The 25,958-nt window shown below is 53.6% G+C and overlaps 3 protein-coding genes across 7 annotated transcripts; 1 reads left to right on the top strand and 2 right to left on the bottom strand.

Moving 5' to 3' along the window:
- Positions 1-802: 802 nt before the first annotated feature.
- On the bottom strand, positions 803-10,020 carry SLC35G6 (solute carrier family 35 member G6). Its single transcript, XM_063109835.1, has 5 exons — positions 9,996-10,020; positions 9,696-9,814; positions 3,201-4,130; positions 2,333-2,464; positions 803-1,824 (listed from the first exon to the last, which is right to left on the bottom strand). The coding sequence occupies exons 1-5, from the start codon at positions 10,018-10,020 to the stop codon at positions 811-813; spliced, it is 2,220 nt and encodes a 739-aa protein (XP_062965905.1). The 3' UTR covers positions 803-810.
- On the top strand, positions 3,474-16,774 carry ZBTB4 (zinc finger and BTB domain containing 4). Of its 4 annotated transcripts, none has more exons than XM_063111017.1 (5): positions 3,764-3,872; positions 9,582-9,830; positions 9,967-10,037; positions 10,487-11,595; positions 12,264-16,774. In XM_063111017.1, the coding sequence occupies exons 4-5, from the start codon at positions 10,496-10,498 to the stop codon at positions 14,209-14,211; spliced, it is 3,048 nt and encodes a 1,015-aa protein (XP_062967087.1). In that variant the 5' UTR covers positions 3,764-3,872; positions 9,582-9,830; positions 9,967-10,037; positions 10,487-10,495; the 3' UTR covers positions 14,212-16,774. The 4 variants fall into 4 exon arrangements, with proteins under 4 accessions (XP_062967085.1, XP_062967087.1, XP_062967086.1 ...); XM_063111016.1 differs by lacking the exon at positions 3,764-3,872 and adding an exon at positions 5,095-8,081; XM_063111015.1 differs by lacking the exons at positions 3,764-3,872; positions 9,582-9,830 and adding an exon at positions 3,474-3,580.
- Positions 16,337-25,958, bottom strand: CHRNB1 (cholinergic receptor nicotinic beta 1 subunit). 2 transcript variants are annotated; one of them, XM_063111019.1, is made up of 11 exons: positions 25,838-25,958; positions 25,615-25,754; positions 24,838-24,882; positions 24,220-24,329; positions 24,025-24,133; positions 23,498-23,645; positions 22,959-23,168; positions 20,231-20,454; positions 19,554-19,726; positions 19,057-19,204; positions 16,337-18,754 (listed from the first exon to the last, which is right to left on the bottom strand). In XM_063111019.1, the coding sequence occupies exons 1-11, from the start codon at positions 25,893-25,895 to the stop codon at positions 18,614-18,616; spliced, it is 1,506 nt and encodes a 501-aa protein (XP_062967089.1). In that variant the 5' UTR covers positions 25,896-25,958; the 3' UTR covers positions 16,337-18,613. The 2 variants fall into 2 exon arrangements, with proteins under 2 accessions (XP_062967089.1, XP_062967090.1); XM_063111020.1 differs by having other exon boundaries at positions 25,654-25,754.

Here is a 25,958-nt window from a genome sequence, read left to right as displayed (position 1 = left end):
GCCCTGTGGATCTGCTTCTCAGACCTGACTCTTTAGTGATGCCCTGATTCCCAGGACCCAACCTAGATTCCACATTCCTCGGTCCCTAGACTTGTTCCACCTCTTCCAGGTGTTGTGAGGCACCCTCCCACAAGAAATGCACTTACACGCCACTCGTGCAGAAAAGGGCAGTTTATTCACTCCAGCTGGCCAGCGACCATCTCCCAAGGAGCAAACAAGGAAGAGCAGCATTGGGCCTTGGTCTTGTGGGGTTTTTAAAGGCAAAACTACATTCCGTTGGCACACGGGTTTGTCCAGGTGCACAAAACAACCTAGGGAGCTAGGTCACAGAAGCCAAGAATGAGCTGTTCGAGCAATCAAGCATACAACTTTTCATCGTGTATGTTCCCATGTAATAGTTCACTGTGTATGGTTCCTGTTCCCATGTAATAGTTTACTATGTATGGCTCCTGTTTCAATGCAACGGCTTTTCTATGAGGTCAACTGTTTCTCATGCAGAAGGCGGGGCGTAGTGTGCGGTCAGATAGGAGGCAAAATGGAGTTACTTAGGTTAAGCAAGCAATTCTACAGAAGCAGATAGCGTACGTTATGAGGGTGTAGGGAGCTTTATTTCACAGGTAGTCCCTCTCCATCAAGTCCCCAAGTCACCCTTGACTCGAGGGGTATCCCTCCCCCACACCACTTCTTTTCCAGTCACTCATTCTCCCACGTATGTATTCTGGTCTCTCTTTCTAGTTACCCCTGCCCCCCTCCCCAACCCCCCAGGCTCTCAATCCCAATCCCCCAGCCCCCAGCCTCTCAAGTTAGATCTCATTCCTCCACCTGCCCTTCCTTCTCACAGCTGAGGTTCCGGGCTGTGATGATGACAATGCTGCCCAATATGACCCCTGCCCCCGTGATGTCAGAAGGTGCCACGGTCTCATAGAGCACATAGTACTGCAGCATTAGGGCCACCACCACCTCAGAGTGCAGGACAGCACACACCAGAGCAGGAGGGGCCTTGGTGACCGCATAGCTCACACACACAAAGGAGACCAAGGAAAGGATCCCGACTGCCCCCACACAGATCCAACTCAGAGGGTCTTTGGGCAGCACAGGGGTCTGCAGCACAAAGAGGCCTGGCACAGAGACCAACAGCCCCACCAAGCCAAATAGGAAGGCCACTGTCAGTAGACAAGAGGGGAAGTGAAGGGAGTGATAGACCAGAAGCCCCAGTGACAGTGCCAGTCCTCCCAGGAAAGCCAGCACATAGCCCAGGGCAGTGTAGAGGCCCGTGGTCCCCTCCTGCAGTGTCCCTAGTCCAGGTCCCACAATGATGATTAGTCCCAGGGTGCTGCCCAACAGGCCACACCAGTCATAGCTGCTGAGACCCTGGCTCTCGAGGCAGAGGGCAAGAAGAGCAGAGCTGATAGTGGAAGAACCTTTGCGAACGGTGGCAGCATTGCCAGCGGGCACCATCTGAACCGCAGTGTAGGCACATCCGATGCTGAGGACATTGAGCACAGCGTGGAAGAAAGCCCGGCGCCGGACATCAGGAGGTCCCAACAGTGGGTCGCCACGCAGTTTAAGTAGCAGGGCAATGGGGAGGTGGAAGAGGCATCGATAGATGAGCAGTTCCAGCGAGGGCAAGTGGGAAGCCTGGTAAGCCATGCGGCAGAAGAGGCCTACAAAGCCAGCAGGCAGTCCCCCACCCAGCAGAGCCACGAACAGGCCCTTGGTGGCATCAGAGGGCCGGCAGCGCTGGTGCGAGGGGAGGCTGGGTGGAGTGGAGGGCGGCGATGGCTGGGTAAGGTCGGGCAGGTTGAAGTCAGGGTGACTGTAAGCCTGTTAGGGAGAAAGGAGCTTGGGCCTGAGGGCAGCCATAGCTCAGATTACCTGGGGCAGGACGAAGTCCAGGGTGGGGGTCAGGGACCCTGTGGTACAGTAGAGGGACAGGCTTTCTTGCTGAGGAACTTTTAGGAGCTAGAAAGGGGCCTGAAAGATGGATGAGGTGGTAAAATATGGGCCTTGAGAATCTAAAGCAGGAAGCAGGGAGTGAGAGGTCCTGGAGCACAGTATTTCTCTGGGTAAGATGTTCCTGGGAGGAGAAAAAGGACTTAGGGATGCTCTGTTGGTTTGAGGAAGGGGAGGAATCCTCAGATGCTGTGTCTGCATGATGTCACGGGTTCCAGGGACATCTGGGTACACCATTATGAATTTCATCTGTGGCTGTCTCTGGGACAGCTGGGAAGTTTTAGGGGAGGTAGGGCAGAGGAGCAGCCAGGAGCTACAGGGAGGGAGTGTTGTTTTGGGCCCTCCCTCCTTCCCCCCAGCCCCCGACCCCCACACTCACCATCTTTCTTTGTACTTCCTCCTCTCCTCCTGGCTCAGGGGACCTGGGCCCCTCAGAGCTCCAGCCATTGTGACCTGGTTGGAGTAGGGGTGGGGTTCTTCCCTGGAACTTTCCTGAGGTTGGGGTGGGATTCTACCCTGGAACCTTCCTGGGGTAGTGGTGGGCCTGTTTTCTCATTGATTCCAACTCAGCTTGTTTCATATCTACATCTCCATGACTCCAAAGTTTGTCTTGATTCTTTTGTTATCTTTATGACTCGCTCTGTGGCTTTAAATTAATTTGTTTATTTGTGTCTTGCCTTGTTTCAGAAAGATTTTAAAGGAAGGAGCTCTGAGGGCTGGCTCCTCTGTCTCCCGAGTTTCTAATTTTCCAACACCAGGGAAGAGTCCCTGGGGATTGTCCTTCCAGAGTTTCAGGAATGTTTCTTCTGTGTGTTTTTCCACCTGGTATTGCGTTGGTGCTGTCAAAGGAGGCTCACTCTAAGTCCTCTGCGTTTACGCACAAGTATATAGATGTGGATATTTCCCCTGGCCGGGACAGAGTACAAAGCTGCGTGTTCATCTGCACTGGTGGTCTTGGATGTACGCCCGTTCTGTAGGGCTGAGGCCTTTCTTGCCCGGGGCTTGCTGGGGGTCCCTGCGCATTCCTGGGGAGGGTGCATGTGTGTGTGTCCAGGGCTGCCCTGTGAGTGTGTTGACCCTGGGTCTGTGGGTCCCACGGGTCCGATTGTGAGTCTGCCATGTTGTGTGTCTGCGCCGGGAGAGCGTGTGGTGTGTGCGCACCGCTGTGAAGGGCGTGCAGAGGGAAGGGCGGGGGGAGTCCCTCCCCAGGGAGTGGGTGGTCGTGCGCCCCTGCAGAGGTGCTGCACCCCAGCCCGCGCCCAGCTGGTGTCCACCCGCCTGGTGGTCCTGCGTGGCCGAATTTCCCTGCGCGGCATCGGCCCTGGCGAAGGCCGTCGGACGCTCCGAGCCTTGTGTCGGTGTCGCCTGCGCTGCGCCGGCCTCCTCTCGGCGGCGGCAGCAGCGGCGCTGGGGGGGGGACTGTTTCCGGGGGTGGGGGTGGGGGTAGGACCGGGGCGGGGGGAGCCGATGATGTCAGCGGCGGCGGCGGCGGGGCCGGGCCGGGGCCGGGCGCTGGGGGGGCCGGGGCCGGAGCCGGAGCCGGAGCTGGAGGCGGGCGAAACCGGAGCGGCCGGGGGCGGCCACGGTGATGAGCCGGGCCTGGCGGACGCGGCGCCATCGCAGTCAGGTGGGCCCCGGGGCGAACCGGGCAGGGCCAGGGCGGACCGGAGCCAACTGCCGGGCCCCCTTCCCGCTGCCCGGCGCCGCGGGGGCCCGGGCCGCGCCCTGCGCCCCGACAGCTCCCCTCTGGGGTTGACCTGGGGGCTCAGGGGTCTGGGGCTGAGCCTGGCCCCGCCTCCGGGCGCGCACGGAGCTGGGGGGCGACTAAGGGGGCCCCGGCATGGCGTCCGAGCGAGCGGCGGCCGAGAGACGTGATACCTGGGGGCGTGGAAGGGGCCCCGCTCACACCCCCTTGAAGGGTTAATTCTGCAGCCTAATGTCCCCCTCCCCCCGTGGGGCAGGTTGGGGGTGGGGTGGGGCGGGTGTGAGCCCGGGCAAGCTCTGCAAGCTGCTGGGAGGGCGATGGCGTAGGAGCCAGGCAGAGAGGGGGAGGGGTGGGCCGCCGAGCGCCCCAGAGTTGGGGTGTGCAGGGTGCGCAGGGCGACAGGGGGCCCCGGAACCGCCGCCCCGTCGGGGCAGGGTTGTGACTGTGGGTCTTGGCGATTTTGTGTCTCGTGCTGTGTCGTGGGACAAGGTAAACCTCTCCTGGGCACCACCGTTTGCTAGTCTGGCAGTCAGGGGTCCGGGTGGGGCCCTCCCTGGGCTATGGAGGTAGAAAGCCAGGAAGGGTGTCCGATGTTGTGGGGCAGAATTACAAGATGTGGCCCTGTGGCTTTGGGTGACAGATGGGCATTCTAAGCAGGGCACAATATGCTGAGTTTGGAGTTAGTTCCATGTGGGGTTGTGTGTATGTTTTCTACCAGCATGTGTTTTCTTGCACGTATGTCTAGTGCTGCACATATGAACTGTGTATGAACTGTTGCTTTTTGCATAGCTGGTGTGGTGTGAGTGTTGCGGAGGGCACCAGAATGCAGGGTGTATTTGCTCATTTGGAGGGGGTGGTTTTGAACCTTTGAGTCACAAGGTGTCACATCTGGGTCCCTGCTGAGGTGTGGTCCAGTCGAGGTGAGGACAGGCCGATGGATGGGCTTGGGTGTCTGATGAGCGAGTTGCGTGGGGGTTGCACATCTAGAACTCAGATCCCACCGATCACGAGGGGAGTGAGAATCCCCAGGGTGTGTCTCAGTGCCTGTGGGTCAGCTGGCACTGGGGTGAGGGGCTCTGGGTGGGATGTGCCAGTTGTGTTTATGGGATCGTGGGCAGCCAAGCAAGGGGAAGGTTGTGTGTTTGCAACATTCTCCACGGGATTCTTTTGTGACGTTGTTTGTGGGAGCCTGTCTGGGCTGTTGGGCTGGGAGATGAGCTGGTCAGAAAACACTCGTGGGGAGGGAGGTGGCGTGTCAAGGGCAGTGTGGGCCTCAGACCCAAGAGCCCAGCCGCAGGCTGCGTGTGCGTGCCTGTCTTCTGTGTGCTTAAGTGGCAGTGTGGGGCTGCTGTGGGGATGTGCTATGAGGAAAGCGGGGAGATAAATATGGGGCAGAGCAGGGGCAGCAGGCGGGAGGCACGGGTGGTGTCAGGGTGGCCTGCCTAGTCTCTTGCAGGATCAGTGTGCTTGCCCCTCAACCGGCCCGCCTGGCGTGTCAGGGTCACCGGGAGGAGAGGCTGGGCGGCTGCAAGGGAAGTGAGCTTAGACAGAGTGGCTCCTTGGCCATGTTTATGTAAAGGTCGGGTGTGACTCTTGTCACTAAAATGGAAAAAAGAAACGTGAAGTTTTCAGTCTCCTCCCCCAGCTTCGCCCTGTTTTTCTCTGCCCCCCTTGCGGGTATCTCTGACGCACACTGGGCCCCACTCCTGTGACTGTGGAAGGGCCTTGAACGGAATTTGCTCAGTAGGCAGATTCCTCAGAACAGGTTTTCCTCACCTTTGGGGCCTGGGCCCTTCTGTAGAGGTGTGTGTGTGTGTGTGTGCACACTCCGATCATGCACACCACTGTGTACTGCGCTGGCCTGGCTGTGAGGATGTATATACAAGGAGGATGAGCGGGCACTATGGCCAGGCCCTCTGGCTTGGGGGGCGGGGAGGGGGCTGGCTGCTGTGTGAGGCCTGCACAACAGGTGCATGACTGCGGCCTGGTGAAGGAGAAGGAGCCCTGGACTAGAACTGAGGAGTTCTGGCCGTTCTACCACTTCCTCACTGGCACCTTCCCTGAGTGAACCTCAGTTCTTCGTCTGTAAATTGAGGCTCATTACTTGCCCTACCTGTCTTCCATCAGCACAAGGGAAACGGACCTGGAAAGTAGCTACGGTTTGGGGGCTGTGCCTGTGCCAGCCTAGCAGCCCTCTGCGAGCACTGAGAATCCCCTGCTTGGGGCTTTGCTGAGAGCAATAGCAGTAAACACTTATTTAGCACTGACTGTGTACCAGGCACTGCTCTCAGTACTTTTACATATAATCACCCACACCAGAAGTAGGTGCTCTAATTACCTTTCTTTTTCAGGCAAGGCAACTGAAGCCCAAAGAAGTTAAGTAATTTGCCCAAAGTCACTTTTAATTAGTAAGAGATAAAGCTGTATTTGAACCCAGGCAGTCAGGTTCCAGATCTATGCTTTTAACTGCTGTACTCTGCTGCCCTTCTGGAGCATTCAGTGGATCTCTCTTTGCGCTCCACGCACTCATACACACTTCTCCCCCAGTTCTGGGGCACTTAGCACCTGCATCAGTCCATTTCAGAAGGCCTGAATGCTGCGGCAGTGCTCAGGGAGTCCCGGCCTCAGGCATGAGAACCTAAATCTCTGCTGCTGTATAATGTGGGTGCTGGCCTGAGGGGCACAAAATGTTGATGAGTCAGAGGAAGGACAGATTGTCCTTGTTCTGTGAGTCAGGGAGGGCCAAGAAGGAGGTGGCATTTGAGTTAGATCTTAACATTTTTGGAGGGATTTTGAGAAGAGCTTGGGGAAAGGGCATTTCTGACAGGAAACTCAGCATTGACAAAGGCATGAAGGTGTGGGACATGTGCAGGTTGGCGAACGCACTGGGTGTTTGAAGAAAGAATAACATAAGGCGAGATTACGAAGGAAGATTGTAGAACCCTTGAGTGCTGGTGGAGGAATTTGAACTTTATTCTGAAGGCAGTGGGACCAGTGAAAGTTTTTGAGCCCAGGAATGATAGTAACTGAGCTTCGTAAGGTTAGGGACATTAACTGTCAGTGGGAGAGTTAAGGCTGGGCAGAAGGTAGGCCTTGAGGGAGGGGGATAGCTAGGAGGCCATGGCCTTGGACCATGTGAGTGTTAATGAGGACCTGCGCAGTTTGCGGGCCAGAGGTGGGTTGAAGGGAAAGCTTCTAGAGCCATTCCCAAGCTCTGCTGCAGTTTCGGCCAGACTTGGTGACTGCTGGATGTGGGAGCGAGGGAAAGGGTGGAGTCAGACATGACACATTTAGCACTTAGCACGTGAGACCTTGTGTGGTGATTTATGTAACCAGCTGGCTGGCCATAGGCCCCTTCAGGGCAAGATCCAGCAGTATGGCAGAGGGAAAGATTTAGCATCTGGGGTCGGCTGGGCCTATATTCAAATCTTCACTCTGCTACTTACAAGCTGTGTGACTTGAGCAAGGTACATCCCTCTCCGAGCCTCAGTTTCCTTGTCTGTAAAATTGGGATAATCTAAGTATGCAAAAAGTTCATGGAGAGATTTGGGGGTTTTTTTAGTCCATTTTTTTTTTTTTGGCAGTTGGCCGGTATGGGGATCTGAACCCTTGCCCTTGCAGTAATAACACTGCACTCTAACCAGCTGAGCTAACCAGCCAGACCTATATGTGTATATTTTTTGATGGCTGGCTGGAACGGGGATTTGAACCCTTGAACTTGGTGTTATCAGCACCGTGCTCTAACCAAGTGAGTTAACCAGCCAGCCCTTGTATTATCTTTTAATTCCATTTTTCCACAGACTTTTTGGAGTATCTGATACCTGCTGTGGGTGGCTGTTTTGAGGACATCATTAAATGAGGCAATGCATGGAAGCATATCAGGCAAATTCTGAATGCCCCAGAAGTGGTCAAGTTATATTCATCATCCCCAGCTCCTGGCCAACTCAGTCTGGCACTGAGCATGGCTTCCTTCCTGAGGGTGGACGAACTCCAGGCAGACTTTGAGGGCAGGTTCATCCATTTAACAACAACAAAAAAAAATTTTAACCTCCTGTTTTGTACTAGGCACTGTTCTAAGATCTGGAGATACTGCAATGAACCAAGCAGACAAAAATCCCTACCCTCCCCCTCCAAGCTTACATTCTAGAGATAAATGAGCAATATGTTTTACTAAGTGCCAAAGAGAAAAATAAACTAGGGGGATAGAAGTTTTGGGAGGTGTGGGGTGGCCAAGGAAGGCCTCCAGGGAAGTGACTTTTAAGTCAAGGCTTGAGGTGGGGCCGTGAGGCACGAAGATATCTGGGGGAAAGAACATTCCAGGAGGAGGGAACAGCAAAAGATAGAATGTATCTGGTGACCGTGCTCAGATCTCCACCTCAGTGGCACCTCTGAGGTCACACAGGCAGTCAAGAGCAGAGAAATGGTAAGAACAAACAAATAAAAAAGTTAAAACCACAGAGCCACCAAACCTACCATGAAGCCCGATTCCTGTCTCTTTTTCTTCACCACTTCCCCCCACCATTTTCTGGGGCCAAGTTCCAAGATCTAGGTACTGCCAGTTATTAACTCATTTAATATACAACAACCACACAAAGGCGCCAGGTGGACCAGCGATGCCCTGGTGGGGGCTGCAAACGTGTCCTTCATCAGGGTGTGGTGGAGTCATCAGGAACACAGGCTATGGAGCCAAACTTTCTGGGATCAGATCCCAGCCCTGCTACTAACTTGTCATATGTCCTTGGGCGAGCTACCTAGTATCTCTGAGCCTTAGTCTGGCATTTTACAGTGGGGAAGCTAACTGCTACCTCTCAGGGTAGTAATGAAAAGCAAATGAGATAATATAAAGCACTGATTCTTGGAGTCCCAGTGGGCTGGGGGCTATCAAGGAAGGGAGTGGGAGGCCTGATCACCAGCTCATGCACAGGGAAGTGCCCCTTCCCCAAGATTCCCGATCTATCTGCAATCCAGCAACTAGTGGGGTAACACTTGACCCAGTACCGGGTCTGTACCTCGCAGTCAGGGTTGATAATCGGGGTTGATAAAGTTTTTGAATATCACCCCTATTTACCTCATTTCTGACCAGGAGAGGTGTCAGAATAATCTTCTGGGAAACACGAAATGGGGGAGGCCTTTTAGTCCAGATAGTATGAGTAATATAGGGGAAAAAAATAATTTTTGAGGGGCAGAAATTGTCTGAGGAACTCCTGATGCAGGATACCTCTGAGGACATTCATGACCCAAGGCATTCAGAAAGATGCCCTGCAAAAGAGGCGAGACCTCCCAGGCTTTCTGGAGGGTGGATGAGAGGGGCCCAAGAGCTCCACCCTCATGTTAGCAGGCCTGGATTTGCAAACAGGCCCCACCTGTTATAACCAGCTCTGCATAACTTTGGATAAGTTACTATATGGCTCTGGAGCTCAGATCTTCAACTGAAAAGTGGCAACCCAAGGCTCTGGCGGTGCCCATGGGGAAAAGCCGCTGTGAGGTGCTTTCTAAGCTGGTGACTGCCGTAGCTTGCATTTGGGTTGCTTGCTATGCCTTTTGGATGAGCCTCCCAGCAAGAGATGAGGTAGGGGTTGCATTCTCCCCCATTTTTTAAGCCCAAATCACTAGGCTATCAGGTCTCAGAGTAAGGAGTGGGACCTAAGCCTTCTCATGCCCAGCATGGTGGCCCATCTGGTTCCCTCCAGACACTGGAGTGAGCTGGTACTTGGATATGCATCAGTGGTCTTCAGTGGTCACCTGGCACCTGGGCCAGAAACTCCCTCTAAGATTTATGGGCTGGGGGAGTGTGAGAGGTCCTCTGCTAATTTAAATATCTAGCAGCTTGGTCCAATAAAAAAAGCTCATGCCAATCTAGTTTGATATGCAGATGAGACCATTGTGATAAAAGACAACATGCAAATCTTTGATTTCCTTTTAGCTCTGAGGATTGGGCCAAAGGGACTTGAGAGTGATCTGACAGGCTTCCCTGAACTTATGGGATTGAACTGTGCTGCTGTATTGTTTGGAGGTGGACTGGGAATATGCAAATTACCTTGTTGCTGTACTTCGCTGGGCCACCAGAACCAGACTTGGCAATAATCCGTGTGACCTCCTGGGTCTGATTGGACGTAGCTAAACAACCTGACAGAGGCTCCTGGGAGGCGTCAGGATCTGCAAAACAGCCCAGGTGTCCTGTCAGACCTCAACTGACAGCTATGCCACTCCCCATTTCCTTGGGTCCTTTCCTTCCCAGTTCCCTTCCCGAGGACCAACTCCTGCCTCTTCTTCTAGGTTCACCTGACGTGGTTTCTGTTTCTCCACAGAAGCACAAAGCCCGGCAGAAGGGACTTACTGAGCCACCCCGTGCTGTACTCCATGTTGACTGTGCTCTCAGGTGAGAGGGGGCCCAGAGGACTGCAGCTAGGAGAAATTAGACCTCAGGCAGCAGGCCAGCAAGGGTGGCCATTTTGTCTAGGCTGGGGAGGTCTGCGAAATGGTTATCAGTCGTCGTGGGGGCTTCCTCCTCCTTCCAATGAGAGAGATTCCATCGCTTACCTCTCTAGTCTGTGACTTTGGAGGTCATGACCCCTTGGCCTTCAGCAGGACCTGAGGTATCCCTGGCCTTTTCAGTCCCAGATGTTAGACATACTTCTCTTAGACATTGGCCAGACATGGGTAGCTAAGGGTTAACCCCTGACTTCTGTGACCCGAAGTTATTCAGCTTTCTACTAGTTTCTGACCAGCAGCCTCTGCTCCCCTCCCAGCTCACTTCCCTGATCTTAGACACCCCTGCCCTCTGCCCAGACTCTGAGACTCTCCCTGGCCTCTTCTCCAACTGTCTAGGCTGGCGCCATGCCCCCCCCTGCAGAGGTGACAGACCCATCCCATGCCCCTGCCGTCCTGCGCCAGCTCAATGAGCAGCGGCTTCGTGGACTCTTCTGTGACGTCACCCTCATAGCCGGAGACACCAAGTTCCCTGCTCACCGCAGTGTCCTGGCTGCTTCTAGTCCCTTCTTCAGAGAGGCCCTGCTTGCTTCAGCCCCACTGCCCCTCCCACCAGTTACTGGGGGCTCGACTCCCAACCCTGCTGCCACCACAGCTGCCTCTTCCTCCTCTTCCTCCTCCTCCTCCTCCTCCTCTTCATCCTCCTCCTCCTCCTCTTCCTCATCCTCTTCTTCCTCTTCCTCCTCCTCTCCCCCTCCAGCCTCTCCCTCTGCTTCATCCCCGCCCCGGGTCCTGGAGCTGCCAGGGGTCCCAGCAGCTGCCTTCTCTGATGTCCTCAACTTCATCTATAGTGCCCGGCTTGCACTACCTGGCGGCGGAGGGGACGGGGCAGCTGTGGCAGAGATTGGAGCTCTGGGGCGGCGTCTGGGCATCTCCCGCCTGCAAGGCCTGGGGGAGGGAGGCGATGCCTGGGTACCTCCTGCCCCAGTCCCCATGGCCACCTCACAGCCTGAAGAGGACAGCTTTGGGCCTGGGCCTAGGCCAGCTGGGGAGTGGGAGGGTGACAGGGCCAATGCCCCAGCCCCTGATTCGCAGCCCCCTGTGCCCCGGCGGCCCCTCCCCTGCCCCCGATGTGGAAAAAGCTTCATCCATCCCAAGCGGCTGCAGACCCATGAGGCCCAGTGCCAACGAGGGGGCAGTACTCGGGGGTCTGCAGGGCTGGGAGCTGGGGGCTCTGGCCCTGGTGGTCCTGCGGGAGTGGACGCCTCAGCCGTGCCCCCACCAGTGGGCTTCCGAGGTGGCCCTGAGCACGTGGTGAAGGTGGTGGGCGGCCACGTTCTGTATGTGTGCGCGGCCTGCGAGCGCTCCTACGTGACGCTGTCCAGCCTGAAGCGGCACAGCAATGTACACTCGTGGCGGAGGAAGTACCCCTGCCGCTACTGCGAGAAGGTGTTCGCCCTGGCTGAGTACCGCACCAAGCATGAGGTGTGGCACACCGGGGAGCGCAGGTGAGTGGCCTGTGGCTGGGGTGGGGTGGGCAGCGGGCAGTACTCAGAGACCCCAGGGACAAGGGAGGGAATGGGCAGAGTGCGGGGCCTGGGAAGTCATCCTGAGACTGGCCCGCTCACACCCTGGCCCCTGCTACCACCACTCACCCGTCTGTCTCCCTCCAGCCCCAGTTCAGCTGATGTTTCTTAGCACCTCTACATGCCATCTCCTGGCTTGGTGCTGTGGGGACAGCCTAGAAGGAAAGAAAGTTGCCCTCCCAGGAGAGGACTGTGGAAATGCAGGCATGTTCACGGATAGTTATAATATTCAGAACAGTGCCTTGTATTTCCATAGTGTGTCCCTGTTCGTAAGTCATTTCCCCATTCTGTCATTTGTGCTCCCAGGGAAGGCTTTGTGGGTTAGGTAGGATGTGTGATTATTCCCAGCACACAGCTGGAACAGCTGAGGCCTACAGTCTCACAGCCAGTGGGGGGTGCTGAGCTGGACTGGTGCCCCTCCTGAAGCTGGCAGGGTGAGACAAGCAGTAGGAAGGGAGGCTGAGCAAGTGGCTGTGGGAGTTACAGGTTTGAGTGGAAGGCACTGGAGGTCATGAGAAGCTGAGGCCCTGGCTTTGGGGCCCCTAACTCAAGTGGCTGTTTCTGTCCTATTCCCTGCTGTCCTCGCCCAGGTATCAGTGCATCTTCTGCTGGGAGACCTTTGTCACTTACTATAACCTGAAGACCCACCAGCGAGCCTTCCATGGCATTAGCCCGGGCCTACTAGCCAGTGAGAAGACACCCAACGGAGGCTACAAGCCCAAGCTCAACACCCTTAAGCTGTACCGCCTGCTCCCCATGCGGGCAGCCAAGCGGCCCTACAAGACCTACAGCCAGGGAGCCCCCGAAGCCCCCCTTTCTCCAAACCTCAACACACCGGCCCCTGCGGCAATGCCAGCCAGCCCACCACCTGGACCCCCACCTGCCCCAGAGCCTGGACCCCCACCCTCTGTCATCACTTTTGCTCACCCAGCTCCCTCTGTCATTGTCCATGGGGGCAGTAGCAGTGGTGGAGCAGGGAGTGGGGCGGCCAACACAGGAGGGTCCCAGGCTGCCTCGGTCATCACTTACACTGCTCCCCCAAGGCCCCCCAAGAAACGAGAGTACCCACCTCCTCCCCCTGAGCCTGTAGCCACACCCACCAGCCCAGCCACAGCTGTCAGCCCAGCCACGGCCGCAGGGCCGGCCACGGCCATGGAGGAGGCCAAGGGCCGAAATCCACGGGCCGGGAGGACTCTGACTTACACCGCCAAGCCAGTGGGTGGGATTGGTGGCAGTGGGGGTACCCCCGCAGGGCCTGGCCGGGGCCCCTCTCAGCTACAGGCTCCACCTCCACTGTGTCAGATCACTGTGCGAATCGGGGAGGAGGCCATTGTCAAGCGCCGCATCTCAGAAACTGACCTGCATCCTGGGGAGTTGAGCGGAGAGGAGGTGGAGGAGAGTGAGGAGGAGGATGAAGAGGAGGAAGACGAGGAAGAGGAAGAGGAGGACGAGGAGGAATCAAAGGCTGGTGGGGAGGACCAGCTCTGGAGGCCGTACTACTCATACAAGCCTAAACGCAAGTCTGGAGCTGCTGGTGGTGCTAGCAGTGGGAGCAGTGGGATGCCTCGGGGTCGCCGGCCACCACGCTGGAGGCAGAAGCTGGAACGGAGGAGCTGGGAGGAGACCCCAGCGGCCGAGGGCCCAGCAGGGCGTGCCCGCGGTGAGCGGAGGCACCGCTGCGGGGACTGTGCCCAGACCTTTGCCACCCTGAGGAAGCTGCACAAGCACCAGGAGGCCCACAGTGGGGGCTCCCACAGCTCCCGGGCTGGAAGGAGGCCTTCCACCCGCTTCACCTGCCCCAACTGCGCCAAGGTGTGCAAGACAGCAGCTGCCCTGAGCCGCCATGGGCAGAGGCACACTGCTGAGCGGCCTGGGGGCACCCCCACACCTGTCATTGCCTATTCCAAAGGCAGCACTGGCACCAGGCCCGGGGAGGTCAAAGAAGAGGCCCCCCAAGAGATGCAAGTCTCCTCATCCAGTGGGGAGGCAGGCGGCGGGAGTGCTGCTGCTGAGGAAGCTTCTGAGACCGCCTCACTCCAGGACCCTGTCATCTCAGGGGGTGAGGAGCCCCAGGCGGTGGCAGGGGGGTGCAGCTACGCGTACCCGCCTATGCAGGAGTTCCCACTAGCCCTGATTGGGGGCAGCCGGGAACCTGGTGGTAGCAGGGGAAAACCTGGGGGTGAGGGGCCAGTGGGTGCTGGGGAGGGGGACCGGATGGAGGGGATGGGGGCTGCCAAAGTCACCTTTTACCCTGAGCCCTACCCGCTTGTCTACGGCCCCCAGCTCCTTGCCGCCTATCCTTACAACTTCAGCAACTTGGCCGCTCTCCCAGTTGCACTCAACATGGTCCTACCTGATGAGAAGGGTGGGGGGGCCCTTCCCTTCCTACCAGGGGTCTTTGGCTACACAGTGAATCCTCAAGCAGCACCCCCTACCCCCCCGACTCCACCCCCCCCAACTCTTCCTCCACCAGTTCCCCCTAAGGGAGAAGGGGAAAGGGCAGGGGTTGAGAGAACCCAGAAGGGAGATGTGGGGTGAGCTCTGAGGCCAGATGCCCCTTTCACCAGATGCTACCCTCCCTGAACCCCTACCACTACCAGCTCCCTGGCCTCCCTGCCCCTTGGGAGCCCCTCCACACTCTTGTGCAGGGACTTGGGGGGGCCCTGGAGCTCAGGGGTCAGGCTGCTTTGTGTGAGATTGTAGTTTTCCCATCTCCTGGGAAGGGATCTTTGGTGGTTCCCCTCTCAATCTTCCTCTGGGGAATGGCCTCCATGAGGGGCAGGGCCAACTCCCATCCCGTCTCCAGCCCTTGGGGCAACTGAGCAATATACTTATCTGAATCTCTACTCATGGCCCCCACCAGCTCTGAATGTCTAACCTGCTCCCCTGATTCATAAACCTAGGGGGAAACCATCTCTCTCACCTAATAATCCCACCTCGTTCTGAAACTTTCTCTAAGCCCTTCCCCAGATGCTTCCTAGCACATTCCATTCTTTGTGGCCCAGGGCCTGGACCAGACCATTGTGATCCCTGACCCCACCGACCTGGGAGCATGGCTTTGGATTCCGTTCTTCCCAAGGGTGGGTTTCTATGTCCCTGTTTCCTTCATGTTAAGATGCCATGCCTTCCTTGGCTTCCATGCCTTTGGATCTTCCATATTCCTCCCCATACTCCTAGACTTTGGAGGTGGCCTCTCCCAATCCAGGTCAGGGAGGCGCTGCGGGGAGGGCTACCCCTCCGTTCCATGGCTGAGCATTTTCCCAGCCCAGGGCAGGGAAATCTTGGTCCTATCTTGACCCCCCAAATCCAGTGAGCCCTAGATTCTTCCAAGGCAAAAGAGGTGATTAGATCACACCTCTTCCTGCCTCTACACATGGCCTCTTCTGGACTAAACCAGATTTGGGGGCAAGGTGGGAAGAGCTCCAAGGATGGAAAAGGGAACCTACTTTCTCCCTGTTTTTTGCCTGATGGTTTCTCCCAAACTAGACCAAATAGCCAGAAAAATGATGTGGTTTGGATGGGTGGATAAGCCCAAGATTTGCACATGACCTTCCATCCTTACCTTTACCCCCATCTTCCCCAGTGTCGCTTCCCTCACTGATCACTCCAGATGGTTTTGGGGGAACCATCTTACTTTCCTGGTGGGCTTTGGGGTATCCCCACCAACTTTCCCTCCAAAATAGCACCTTACACCCCATCTTTGACTCAGTTCCCCACACCCAAAGATCCCAGCCTAGGATGGGGTGCAGGGACCTTAAATAGTCCCTAATCCCTAATTTGCACTAGTTAACCCTGGTCAGGGGTCCCTATGTTTCCTTCCAGTGGGGGAGATGAAGAAATGTTTGCTCCTAATTCTCTTTTAAAACTGGGCCTCCCTGCTCTGTGATTGGATGAACATTTCCCATCCCACCCACCTCCTCCTCAAGGGAAAAAAAAAAAAAAAACCAGCTCACAAGGGGAGAGCCAGTTTGGGGGAGCAAATCTGACGAACGGGAATTAGAGGAGTGAAGTTTTAAAAGGGGAAATGTTGCTGTCATCAAAATGGCAGCCTTTTCCCCAGCTACTGTTTTTTGGGGCCAAGATGGCTGCCCTCTCGGCAATGGCAGAGAGGGCAAGATCACGGCTTTTGGAGGGAGGTGAGTTTGGGGGAGGGCCAGGAGCATCCTCTTCCCCCACGTTACCCTCAACGTATAGGAAGTGGGAGGTTTTCGACAGGCTCCCCGAATGTTAACCACGGAGGAGTCACTCCTTCATTCCTCCTCTGTCTCTTTGCACTTTTCTTGGTCTTGGCCACAACCCGAGTGAAGAATTTCCTACTGAATGTACCAAGTTCCAATTTTTAAAGGGGGAAAAAGTTTCAAACAGGGAAAAAACAAAAAAAAAAATCACTAAAAATTCCCACAAATCTTGTTTCTGGCACTTTAGAAAAACTGCGAAAAAATACATAATAAAGAATACATATATATATCTACACACAAATTATATATATCTATGTATACAGCGGAACCACAAGAGAGACTGAGGAAGGCCTGGAGGCAGGGGACAGGTGTGGTGACAGTCCCCTATATCCTTAACCTGTATTCCTCTGAGGAGAATGGAAGGGGCTGCGATGGACCTGGGAATTTGATTTTCAGAATAGGTCAAAATTCCAAAATCATGGACATTTTGGGAGAGTTGAAATTGTAGGCATTTATTTTTTTGAAAATATGATTAAGGAAAATAGCTTCCAGAATTTGGTGGCTCTGGGCAACAAATGAGATTGTGGCAAAATGGAGATTAAAATATATGTATTTGAGCTGGGGATTTTGAATACTGTGAGTTTCAGATGCTGGAAATTTGGGATTTTGCAATTTCGTCTTTTGAAAATGGTCAAGTCTTGTCAGTTTGTGCCCTTTTCCCGTGTTCCCTGGGAGGAAGGGTGATGGCAGAGTGGGAGGGCCACTGGTTCTGTGCCACAGCACGCAGGATTTAGAATTCTACAGACTAGCTCTACACGTAGTGAGGACCCAGATTTAAAGATACTGGCCGATATTTATCTCCGCATTTGTGTGTGTGTCCAACTCTCTAGGCCAATAAACCAACAAGACAACTGTGCTCCACAGTGGGATGCCAGGTGCAATTATTTGCGTGGCTGGTGGGTGTGGGGGAAAGGGACATGCTAACCTTGTCCCACAGGGATCTCTGGAAGTTGTAGCCCTATTCGCACTCTTAGGACAACAACTTGCAGCAACTGAGTAGGAATGAGAGCTTGTTGACGCTAAGTACTTCACTGTAATTGCTGTAGCCACTAGGTGAAAGCTGACTTTGGTCTGACCTCCAGGCAGAAACATTAACTCAGTCCGTTTCACATAGCCTGTTGTGCACAAGTGCTGGGCCAAAGATCTCCATGTCCCAGAATGGCCTTACCTTAAACCGGGTCCAACTCTTTCTCCAAATTGAGAGGAAACTGAGGCATGAGATGAGTGATGGCCATAAGAGACATGACCTTTCTTTTTCCACTCCTAGCCTCCCCATTAGCTTCAACTCCCCTCCTCTGTATCTCTTGTAATGTGATAGAGGGATGGGTAGGTAAAATGAGTGAAGCTGGTCAGATGGATGGGGGCTCTGGGGAATTCTGGCACAAATACCTTGACTAGAGTGGGCAGCCGCTAATCAGCTCTAACAAGTTGCTGCCAACAGGGGAATCAGGCCTGGTGTTACTAAAGCTTTTAAAACTTTTTTTTTTTTCAAGAAAAGCCAGAAATCAGGGCTGGCCCGTGGCTCACTTGGGAGAGTGTCGTGCTGATAACACCAAGGCCATGGGTTCAGATCCCTGTATAGGGATGGCGTATATAGGAATTAAAAAAAAGAAGAAAGAAAAGCCAGAAATCCAAATTTCTCTGTGAAATATCCTTTTTTTTTTGGCAGCTGGCCAATACAGGGATCTGAACCCTGGACCTTGGTGTTACAACACTGCATGCTAACCAACTGAGCTAGCCAGACAGCCCCCCAGAAATATCCGAAAAAAAATATTTTTTTTTTTATAGATGACTGATAAGGGGATCTTAACCCTTGTCTTGCTGTTGTCAGCACCACGCTCTCTGAAGTGAGCTGACCAGCCATCCCTATATAGGGATCCAAACCCATGGCCGTGGTGTTGTCAGCACCACACTCTCCCAAGTGAGCCACAGGCTGGCCCTCAGAAATATCAGAATTTTAAAAGCAGAAAGCATAAAAAAAAAAAGTAGTGAACTAATTTAAACATTTAAATTTAAAACGGCAGGCCAACAGCATGGGCCAAACAAAACATACCAATTTGTGACCTCTGATCTATACTGTGCTTTTGTTCCCATCTTCTGAAATGATCCTCAAACAACCCTTTGGGGCATATACTATTATAAGGTTCATTTCACAGATGTGGAAATTGAGGTACAGAGCAGGTTAGTAGCTTGTCCAAGGTTTGAGCACCAAAGCTGAAACTTGAATGGAAGTCTTTAAAATGTTTTTTTCTTTTTCTCATTATACACAGATCTTTTCAGAAATAACCTTTTTTTTTTCATCCTAAAGATAGTACTCATTGCAAAATATAAATTGCAGAGAGGTAAAAACAGAAAAAATGACCATTAGTATAACATGCAAACATAGCATTATTAATTGGTGTATTTCCTTTCTGAAATTTTCTCTCTATTCAACAAGAGTCAAGCACTTACTATAGGTCAGGACCTCTGCAAGGTGCTGCGGGATATTACAGTGAACAATACACATTTCCTGCCCTCCTAAGGCTTACAATCTAGTTCTTGGTTTTCGTTCTATTTAATTGGGGACCTAGGTGTTGTTATTCAAAGGCGCTTCTTCAAAACCCAAGAAGTAAAGAAGCTGATGGTGCATCTCAGGTGGGCTTGAGAGTACCGCCGAACTCTTCCTTCAGCTGGCCGAGGACATGGGCTCTGTCCTCCAGTCTTCAAGGAAAGGGGTCGGGAGGGGGCAAGTGGTACGTGGCGTCCAGGAAGATGACAAGAGTCCCGACAGTCGTGCAGATGATGAAGGTCCACAGGAAAAGGCGGTCTACTACCATGGCCACAAACTGCCAGTCCTCCTTCAGCTGGGGGTAGGCAGAGGACACTTCCTGAGCTCTGGGCCCAGACCCCCGGGGAAGACCGCCCCACGACTCCCTAGCCCGCGCCGGGGTGGTCCTACCGAGGGTCTGAGGCAAGAGTGGGCCTGGCAACCCGAGAGACTGCGGGTGACGGAGGGAGGAAAGAGCCAGTCAGAGAGCAGAGGACAGGACCCGATGAGGCAAACTCCCAGTCAGAGACGACAGCAAGTGTTAGGGGAGGAGCCTGAGGCCGCGGGCGGAGCCAAGGTCACCGAAGCCCTGCCCCGCCCCACCCTCATCGGACTTACGGCATCGTGGTCCTCCTGTTGCTGCAGCTGTCGAGCTATGTAGCGGATGGAGGAAACGACCTCCCGGAGCTCGGGAGGCAGGCCCACAGCCCGGTTTGGACCATCGATGAACCGCCGCAGGTCCGGGGCACACAGATCAGGCTGGAACCTAGAAGAGGCGTGACCGGCCAAGCTCCGGGAGCAAAGACACACAGCCGGCGCCAGTGACCTAGGCCCGGCTCCAACTGCCTCCGACAATCAGCCGGTTCACAAACCCTGAGAGGGCCCTGCAGGCTCTCTTCGCCGGCGACAACTTCTCCAGCCTTCCGCAACTTCTTCCACCTTTCTAGACTTTAGTTCCCTCCTTTCCGCAATGTAAGCTGCAGAAGGATACTACAACTCCCATGACCCTCAACCATAGCATCTCTCATGCCCACGGGCCATCTGCTTCCGCACAGTCTTCTGGGAACTGTAGTTCTCCTTCTCCCTTCTACGTGAGTGATGGGTGTAGGTCCTACCTGTTAGGTTTGGGGAAGAGAAAATCACTCGACGGCTTCCGGATGAAATATTCATCTGTTCCCCGACCCCAGCCACTTCCTGGCGAAGAAGAGTGAGGGGGCTCTGGCATCTGGTCTCTCTCAGGTTTGGGCCTCTTCAGACCCAGGTACAAAGGTAGCTTGTGGATGAAGATCTGCAGAGTAGAAGAGTCATATTGGAGGGGACTCTCATGCTTTCAGACCAGAAGGGAAGCAGCCAACTATCCTTATTCCACATGCCCATTTGCCCTGCATTCGTGCACATGGTCCACAGAGCTGCACAGATGAGGAAATGCAACCACACAGCCTTGAGGGCTCTTTAATGGGGTGGGAAGCATCCTAACTGAAGAGTTTCTGAAGGTTTCCACCCTGATAGTACCTGACCCTTAGAATGTTTCCCTGGGACCCAAGATGGACAGTATTGATGAAGAGAGCATAGGATCTATGAAATGATAATAATGGGAGGGTAAAATTAATTGTGCAAGATTTCAACAACCAGCAGGTGTTGGCACTTCAGCACTCCACCAGGCAGTTATAGTTCTTCTTAAGGTCTGTTAAAAGGAAGTTGGAGTTGGTGGTAGGGAGGGGAGATACATGGACAAAAAACCAAATTCTAGGATTGGGAGTTAACACAGGTTGGAGGAAGAGACCTCTCTTACCTGACGGACCCAAAGGGGCATTTGGTGGGTGTGGGGTGAGCGGTGGTGCAGATTGAGGACCACGACGCTAAGGATGACCGAGAAGGTGACGAGAACCATGGTAAACATGAGGTACTTGATAATGATGGGTACCGACAGGGAGGTCTCAGGCACTTTGTCTGCCAGTAGCAGCAGGAACACAGTAAGGGTGAGCAGGGCAAAGATTGAGAGCCCCATCTTCTCTCCTTGGAGGGCAGAGGGGAAGGCAGAAGGATTAGTCTTTGCCAGAAGGAAATCTTCATGGCATAATCAGTGACCATGTTTCCAGCCCACTCAAGGACAGGCTTTTGGAAGGGCCATCTGCATGCAAATCACTCCTACATTTGTACCTCCAGCCTGGAGTTCTCCCCTGAAGTCCAGGCTCATATCGACCCACGTACTTAACCTGTCCACTTGAATGTCCAATGGACATCTCAAGCTTAACATGTCCAAAACCTAATTCTCTCACCACCAAATTTCCTCCCATAGTCTCCCCCATCTCAAAAGTGACAACTCCATTTTTCCTGTGGCTCAGGCCAAACTCCTTTGAGTCATTCTCAACTCTCCTCTCTCTTTCTCTTTCTTTTCCCCATGTCCAATTCATAGCAAATCCTCTTGGCTGTACCTTCAAAATACATTCTGAAACTGATGACTTATCACATCTACTACTACTACCCTGGTCCAAACCACCATTACCTCAGGTCTGAGTTATTATAAAGGCCTAACTTTGCTTCATCATTTGCCCCCTGCTGACTGTTCTCAACAGAGCAGCCAGACTGATCTTGTTGAAGTATAAATCAGATCATATCACTCCTCTTTCCAAAACCTTCCACTGGTTCCCCATCTCCTTCAGCATAAAAGCAAAATCTTTATTATGGTTTACAAGCCTTTCCCATTAGCTCCTTGACTTCATCTCCTACTGTTTTCCCCTTGCTTACTTCATTCAGTTATATTGGCGTCCTCCCTGTTTCTTGAATATATAAGGTACCCTTCCACCCAGGGCTTTGCATTCACTGTTTCCTCTGCCTGGCTCATTCTTCCTCCAGATACCTGCCAGGGTCATTCTCTTGCCTCCTTCAAATCTTTGCTAAAATATTCCCCCCCTCCCCTTTTTTGTTTTGTTTTGTTTTGTTGGGTTTTTCTTTTTTTTTTTTTCTTTTCTTTTTTGGTGGTTGGCCAGTATGGGGATCCGAACCCTTGACGTCAGTGTTATAACACTGTATTCTAACCAACTGAACTAACCAGCCAACCCTAATATTCCCTTTCTGATGAGGAATTCACTGGCATCCTATTTTTAAATTGCAACACTTACCCCCATTCTTATCCTCTCCAACCCACTTTCCTACTTCATTTTCCCCTTTAAGTCTTGTCTTGTTCTAATATACTATATAATAGACTTATTTGACTGACTCCCCCAGTAGAATGTAAATTCCCTGGGGGCAGGGATTTTTTTCTCTTTTATTCACTGATGTATTCCAAGTGCCTAGCACGTTATACTCAACAAATATTGTTGCATGAATGAATGGACCAACCCCTGTAGCTTTTTCAGGAGCTATATAGCAATTTGGAGGATCTAAAAATGAAACAAAGTATACAAAAATATGCCAGGTGGCTGATTATTCCTGTGGCATACAACAGGCCTTGCAAACTTCATGAAAGATATTGAAATGAATAACTTTTATGGTCTGCTCTACTTTAGTCCTGTAATATTGGGTTCCAAGATTTGTCATGCTTTGGGAGGAAGAAGGGGTTATATTTGGAAGTATGTTCTACAGCTGTATCACTCTCCTACTCTAGACAGAGGACTTGATACCAGAGAGGAGGAAAGCATGTTCTGAATACCAGAGTCAAGGATTACAGGTCTCTGAATCAGACTGACACTGACCAGGGTTGGAATAGCGACATTGCCCCTCTCTAAGTGTGTAATGTCAGGCAAATTATTTAAACTCTCATCTCAGCCTCTTTATCCTCCTCTGTAAATGGGAATGACAATTCAGTACTCACTTCAGAGGGTTGTTGTAACGATTAGAGTTGAATTAATACAGGTAACATGTTAATTGTATTACCTTATAGCAAGTGCTCAAAAATAGTAAAACAAAACAAAACAAACAAAACCCCACAAGAACAACAACAACAAAAACACACATAGAACATACTGAGTACCAGGCATAGCTCTATTAACTCAGCCAATTCTCAAAATAATCCTATGCAGTAGGGACAATGATTGTCCCCACTTGCAGGTCAGGAAACTGAGACACATAGAGATTAAGGAATTTGCTCAAGGTTACCCCGTTACTACATTATGCTGCCTCCTACAGAAACTTGGCTGTTATTCTCCTGGGAGATAGGAAGTTAAGGGACTAATGGGTGTCTGAAAAGTGAGTGTGCGTAGGAATGCTGGGAGTGGGGAAAAGGAAGGGGAGAGTTGTCTAAGCCTGGAAGTTTATTGATCAGAGGAGTGGAAGTTCCATGGATGACAGGCTAGGACTCTAAAGGGAAAGAGTTCAGATGTCACTGGGTGGAAGGAAGCCTGCTGCAGAGGGGAGGCGGCAGAGCCAGAGGGTGGGTCCACTTGGTGGGAGGGAAAACCTGGGTGTGGTTGTTGAAGCCCAATCCATGATTGTTTGGGTTGGCTGGAAAACCCTGCCTGGAATAAGGATAAAGAGGAAGCTGAGCTAATAATAATGGCTGGGGCCCCTTCCCCACTTACCTGCATCAGGGGGTAGGTAGAAGACAAAGATGGCCAGGAGAGTGATGAGGATGCACGGGGCAATGACATTGACCAGGTAGAAGAGAGGCTTCCGGCGGATGATGAGGTAGAAGGTGACTTGCTGATGCTGTCCTTCCCTCCCTCCCCTAGGATCCCCTGGAGGCTGGATTAGCCGAGAGGGCTTGTGGATAATCTCCCATTGGCCATTTTCTGTGGGGGTGGGGTGGGAGACAGAGCAGAAGAAGGGGACATAGATGTGGGAGCTGTCCTGGTCAGTGCCAGGTATAGCTTGCTCTGCCACATTCTAGGACCTGAGGGGGCTGAGGTGATAGGGGACTAGCTGTGGACACTTGGCTGGGCAGCCCATCTCTAATAAACTTAGACAAATTTCAGTTTCTATATTTGTAAAATGTAGATAGTCATACCCATGTTGCTGATCCCACAGGGTTGTACTGGGCATTGCTGACACAGTATATTTATCAGCCTGTTAAAAACTGGAAGTCATACAGACCACGGATGTGGGAGCCATGCCCACTCACCAATGAAGGTTCCTTCATGAATGTGGATTTCCTGCTGCTCCTGCCCATCAGGACCCAGGCCCGTCTGCAGGCTGACCTCCGAGCTGTCATAGCTGTAGGAACTGAACACCATGGTGCAGTTCTGCCAGTCGAAGGGGAAGTAGGTGACCTGAATGGAGGTGGAGTCAAAAGAGCTGCCAGAGAACTGGTCAGCCTGTAGTCAAGGCTTTGGGAGGTCATTGGGGAGGTCACGGGGTATGGCGGGGGAGGACAGGGAGATGGGGATCACTAGGGAAGTGGGGTCACAGAGAAATTAGAGGGTTATTAAGGGAGGCCATTGGGGAAATGGAGGAGGGGGTCACTGAGGAAGACTGGAAGTTAAAGTGTACAGAAAAGATAACACTCAAAGAAAAATCAGGAGAGCAAAGGAGAGAGGATGACCACGGAGGATAATGGGAGAGGGATGGGAGTCGCTGGGGAGTCAGGGTGTCCGAGGAGAGGGAGGGTTTCTGAGAGCCCTTTGAGCTTCCCAGACGGAGCCCGGAAACCTGGATGCTGCAGCTGCTTCGATAGATGCCCGGGGGCTGCCAGCGTACGGAGCCGTCGGAGGACACCACGACGTTAATATCCAGAGCGACGTCAAAATTCCCGTCATTGCTGTAGGAAAGGGATCCTCTCGTCTGCGACCAGGCTCCGCCCTCCGCAGGCCCAGCCCCACCTCCCAGGCTTTGGGAAAATTCTACTTGTTCAGCAGAACCACATCAGGTAGCCACACGGATGCAGCCGTGATGCGCAGCAAATCGATGCCATCGTGCTGGGTAGGGTCCCAGCTCAGCCTGTAGTCGGTCCACACCTAGGGAAGCAGAGACCGAGGAGCTGTGCGGGGCTGGAGGCCAGAAGGGACTGGGGATGTCCGAAAGAAGCCCAGGAAGGGAGAGTAAGGGAGGGGAGCAGCGCAGGCATGGGCTTATAGGGTCAAGTTTTGGCTCCAGCTCCGCCTTCACTCGCTGGGATCTGCATCAGCTAATTTCCATTCCCCCGCACCGGGTCCCAATTTTTTAGTCTGTAAAAATGAGGAGGTTGCACTAGCCTCTAAAACAGTGGTTTTCAAACTGCAGTACGTGACCCTTTAGTGGGTGGGGAATCAAATCAGTGGCCTCAAATTCAGTGTTAAAAAATTAGAATGAAAAATTCGTGGTGTGCAACTTCTGTAGTAAAGACGGGTATTGTTTCCTGAAGCTTTTGTTTCAGTTATGTGTTTTTGAGGTCGTGATGCAAAAAAATATTCTTACTGAGCCGGACATTAGGGGAAATTGAAAAGGCAGCAGGACACCCTTTCCCACCCTACGGGGTCTCCATACCAGGTCTAAGTACACCTTTGTGCTCATCTCTTCATCTTTCTCGTTCTAGAAGGGAAAAGTTTAAAGGGTAGAAGTGAAGTGGGATGGAGAGAAATGGGGGGGCTCGGAGGGTCAACCTTTCCCTGGAAACTCCGCGCCTTCTCTGAGTCCCACTCTGTTGGGCTCAAGCCCCACCCCCTAGGAACTTCATTAGTTTAAGCCCCGCCTCCATCTCAGAAACACTCCCTCCTGGGGTCTGCACTCCCACCTGTTCGTCTACAGCCCCGCCCCTGCCCGGCCCTCCGCCCGGCTGTCCCGGGCCCGCCCAGTCTATGACCCACCCAGCCGTGAATCTCCGCCCGCCGCCGTTGACTGACTGTTGAGCACCACGCTCCGCTCCGCACCCCCGTCACCTCCCACCAGTCCACCGGCCCCAGCTCCACTTCAAGATCCGCCCGCAAGGGCTGGTCGGTTAGCTCAGCTGGTTAGAGTGAGGTGTTACACCAACAAGGTCGAGGGTTCGGATCCCGGTACAGGCCAGCAGCCAAAGAAAGAAAGAAAGAACCCAGACCCGCCTGTGGGCGCGTTCTTCATCCCACCCGGCTCTGCCAGGGGCCTGCCCAGCAGCCACGCCCACAGCTTGTCCATTGGTCCGATTTTGACCCAATCTTCTCTAAAGCCTCGCCTATCTCTCAGCCTGGCCTCGCCCCAGGCCCCGTCCTTAGCCTGTTCGTCGGTCCTGCCAGGCCTAAAACCACGACCCCCAGCCGGTCTGCGGCCTGACTTCAACCGCCTCACCAGGCTGATGAGTTGTGCCAAGCTGAGACCAATGCTGACCCCGACGCGGTCTCCCAGCTCCCGCGCCGGCCGCACCGAACTATCATAGTCCGAGAAAAGTTTCTCGCGGAGTCGGCCCTCCGCCTCCGAGCCGCGGGCGCCTGGGGGAGGAGAGCGCTAGGTGAAAGCCTGGTGCCCGGCCACGACAGCTGCCCCTGTCACCGCCTCTTGGACCCAGACTTACCTGGGGCAAGTGGCACCCCCAGCACCCCCAGCAGCAGCAGCAGAGACCCCAGGGTCATGGTCTGGCCGCGTCGCTCAGTGAGTTCGTTCGGAGAGCCGCCGGGACCGCCAGTGCAGGGGAA

This window comes from Cynocephalus volans, chromosome 10 (assembly GCF_027409185.1).
Source record: "Cynocephalus volans isolate mCynVol1 chromosome 10, mCynVol1.pri, whole genome shotgun sequence".
Lineage (NCBI taxonomy): Eukaryota > Metazoa > Chordata > Mammalia > Dermoptera > Cynocephalidae > Cynocephalus > Cynocephalus volans.
Note: the sequence above shows the minus strand (reverse complement) of the source record. Positions and strands in the feature narration are given on the sequence as shown.

Excerpts from the sequence above, each read along its gene's own strand:
- ZBTB4 (XM_063111015.1), top strand. The coding sequence starts at position 10,496 with ATGCCCCCCCCTGCAGAGGTGACAGACCCATCCCATGCCCCTGCCGTC. Across the intron at positions 11,596-12,263 it reads TGGCACACCGGGGAGCGCAG|GTATCAGTGCATCTTCTGCT; the intron begins GTGAGTGGCCTG and ends GTCCTCGCCCAG.
- CHRNB1 (XM_063111019.1), bottom strand. The coding sequence starts at position 25,895 with ATGACCCTGGGGTCTCTGCTGCTGCTGCTGGGGGTGCTGGGGGTGCCA. Across the intron at positions 24,883-25,614 it reads TGGCACAACTCATCAGCCTG|AACGAGAAAGATGAAGAGAT; the intron begins GTGAGGCGGTTG and ends TTTCCCTTCTAG. Across the intron at positions 24,330-24,837 it reads CAAAGGTGTACTTAGACCTG|GTGTGGACCGACTACAGGCT; the intron begins GTATGGAGACCC and ends CTGCTTCCCTAG.
- SLC35G6 (XM_063109835.1), bottom strand. The coding sequence starts at position 10,020 with ATGGAGTACAGCACGGGGTGGCTCA. Across the intron at positions 2,465-3,200 it reads CCAGCTGGGCGCGGGCTGGG|AATCCCACCCCAACCTCAGG; the intron begins GTGCAGCACCTC and ends GTTCCAGGGTAG. Across the intron at positions 1,825-2,332 it reads AGGAAGTACAAAGAAAGATG|GCTTACAGTCACCCTGACTT; the intron begins GTGAGTGTGGGG and ends TCTCCCTAACAG.